The sequence below is a fragment of the Sphaeroforma arctica genome (assembly GCF_001186125.1).
Source record: "Sphaeroforma arctica JP610 unplaced genomic scaffold supercont1.2409, whole genome shotgun sequence".
Lineage (NCBI taxonomy): Eukaryota > Ichthyosporea > Ichthyophonida > Sphaeroforma > Sphaeroforma arctica.
The window spans coordinates 3,575-6,790 of record NW_014038149.1 but is presented as its reverse complement, the minus strand read 5'-3'; the positions used below and the strand labels follow the sequence as shown (position 1 = coordinate 6,790).

Genomic DNA, 3,216 nt, shown 5'->3' with positions numbered 1-3,216 from the left:
ATATATAGCACTGCCAATCCTGTATAGTCCATATGTATATAACTAGTCACCTTGAAAATAAACACCCCGCCTTGTCCATTTAATCGTTCAACATACCTCCCACAGTTTCTGCAGACTGTCGTAGTCGAATTCGCGCTTCATATTAATAATCACCCACCGGAAACAGAAGAACATGTTCTCACAGCCGTTGGCAGCAAAGTGGGCTGTGAGTTCGGGATCGTAGTAGCGCAGCAGTCGGCTGAGTCGGCCCAGGAGGGTATGTACTCCATTCTGATCCTGCTCAGGGGAGGTAGCGGATTGACGGGTTACACAACTTGCTAGGTAAATAGATACACGCACATTTACATATATGTGTAGGGGTATCTTACTAGGTAGATAAATACACGCACATTTATCAATGTGTGCAGGGGTATCTTACTAGACGCACATTTACATATATGCGTAAAGGTACCTTCTAGATAGATAAATATACACACATTTACATATATGCGTAGAGGTATCTGACTACGTAGATAAATACACGCACATTTACATATATACGTAAAGGTATCTTTTAGATAGATAAATACACGCACATTTACATATATACGTAAAGGTATCGTTTAGATAAAAAAATACACGCACATTTACATATGTGCGTAGAGATATCTTGCTAGATAGATATATACACGTACATTTACATATATGAGTAGAGACATCTTACTAGATAAATAAATACACGCACATTTACATATATATGTAGAGATATCTTACAGAAAAATACACGCAAATTTACATATATGCGTAGTGATACCTTACTAGATAAAAAAATGCACGCACATTTACATATATGCGTAGAAGTATCTTGCTAGGTAGATAGATACACGCACATTTACATATATGCGTAGAGGTATCTTACTAGGTAGTTAGATACACGCACATTTACATATATGCGTAGAGGTATCTTACTAGGTAGATAAATACGCGCACATTTACATATATGCGTAGAGGTATCTTACTAGGTAGATACATACACGCACATTCACATATATGCGTAGATGTATCGCAAGATGTACTCGTATGGTCAACCCAATAGAGTACGCACACCATGTGAGTCCTACTAGGGTTCAGGGTTATGTTACACACTAGTTAAGCTAGGCATGTCTCCATTCCCATATATGCATACAGGCGTCTCAATAAGCAATGATCTGCTTTCACGTACTGATAGCTAGGCCAGTCGCAGTACAGCACAACGGGAACAACCCCACAGATACCAAGCACACTAGTCTGACCACATCCACATCTACAACTACCCCAACCGACACACGCACACATCCGTGCGTGTGTATCTCGCATAGGCAACACAAACGCCCGAGTGTGTGTTGGTTATATGCCACGAAAGTCAGTACGTTCACGCTACAACAGCCTGTCTATCCCCACAGCTTTACCTTTTGGAAGTTGTTCTCCACTCGGTCCATGATGCCTACAAAGCACCAGAACGCATCCACCTCGTCATCCATCACTTCGAGAATGGGTCCTAGAATATCACTCATGCCCTGTACGTACGCTGTATGTACGCGGATATCGAAGAAACATAGGCAGCATTGAATTGCCGGGTGATTAGACCAGCATTCGCTATACGGTATAGGGTGGTGTGTATAGAGAATACAACAGCAGAACTGTTGCTATCATGTACTACCATTTCTTGTTGCTATTATGTACTACCATCCCTTGTTGCTACTATGTACTTCCATCGCTTAGGTTGTGCTCGGCGACTGCTTGTACTGGCCCGTGATATCTACAAGGCACTAGAAAACATCCACCTCATCATCCATCACTGCAAGAATAACCCTCAATACATCACTCGTACTTTGTATGAAGACCGCGCTTATGCCAAATATGGTGTTGGTAGGTAGGGACAGCCGTTGGTGATACTTCTTTCTTTCTAAGGATTCACTTTGTGTATATACCCTGAGCACGTACGTACTCTGGGAGGTGGCACCATCCGTTCAGTGGCAATATATGATTGTACTGTCCGGCCAATGACTTTAACAAAGCACAGAACACATCCACCTTATCATCCATCAACACATCAACCTTAACATCCATCCCCCTTGGGATGTAAGATTCATTTACTATGCTGATTCTGTTACTACTTTATATCTTCATATCACTGGTAACTTTACTCAACTTTTAAACAAGATACAATCAACCGCTTAATCTTATACTTCCTTGACTATTTTATCGAGCCTTCGAGAGTGGTCTTTGATATATACCACTCGTTGTTCGCACGAAGACCGTGCTTACGGTGAATAGACTACATGGCCCGTATAGGTAGAGATTGTCAGTCGTTTGTGGTACGATAAGTAATTGCCGTTGGTGCTGTCATATTTGTGTATAAGAACTAGAAACTAGTACTTTGTGTGAGGTGACACCATGCGTTCTGTGACAATATGTGATTGTATGGTTCCGGCCGATGAGGCTAACAAAGCACAGAATGTATTAAACAAATACTAATAGCCATAGAGCCCATTAAAACCCTAAACCCCTAATAGCCACAAAGATTCGGCATGCATACATAGGTGAAAGTGCGTGGAGCCGTAGTTTCTCAGTCTTAACCTTAAACTCTAATGACTTAACTCCAAACCCTAAAGACTTGACCCTAAACCCTATTGGCTTCACCCTAAACCCTAATGCTTCGGCACGCGCACACGGCTGAGTGTGCATGGAGACATAATTTCTCGAACACGCATCTGCAAAAGGCGCTTAGAGAATGCTTACTTCCGAGTCTGAATTGATACGATGACTATCACCTATTGATTATCAGTCCATAGCAACAAGAACCCACACATCTGTCTCACTACAATCCCACAAACAACAAGACGATCAATACATAGACACCCCACAAAAGGATCCGATGCCTATCACCTATATATTATCAGCCCATAACAACAGGAAACCACACAGATGTCTCACTACAAACCCACAAACTACAAGACGATCAATACATAGACACCCCACAAAAGGATACGATGCCTATAACCTATAGATTATCAGTCCACAGCAACAAGAACCCACACATCTGTCTCACTACAAACCCACCAACAACAAGACGATCAATACATAAGACACCCCACAAATGAATACGATGCCTATCACCTATAGATTATCAGTCCATAGCGACAAGAACCCACATATCTGTCTCACTACAAACCCACAAACAACAAGACGTTCAAT

General features: G+C 41.7%; 1 protein-coding gene across 1 annotated transcript; it reads right to left on the bottom strand.

The window, feature by feature from the left end:
• Nucleotides 1–96: 96 nt before the first annotated feature.
• Nucleotides 97–1,532, bottom strand: SARC_12574 (hypothetical protein; the record flags this gene model as incomplete). Its single annotated transcript, XM_014293316.1, has 2 exons — nucleotides 97–276; nucleotides 1,428–1,532. Coding segments are annotated over 2 exons (285 nt in total), but the record flags the coding sequence as incomplete, so codon positions are not given.
• Nucleotides 1,533–3,216: the final 1,684 nt, after the last annotated feature.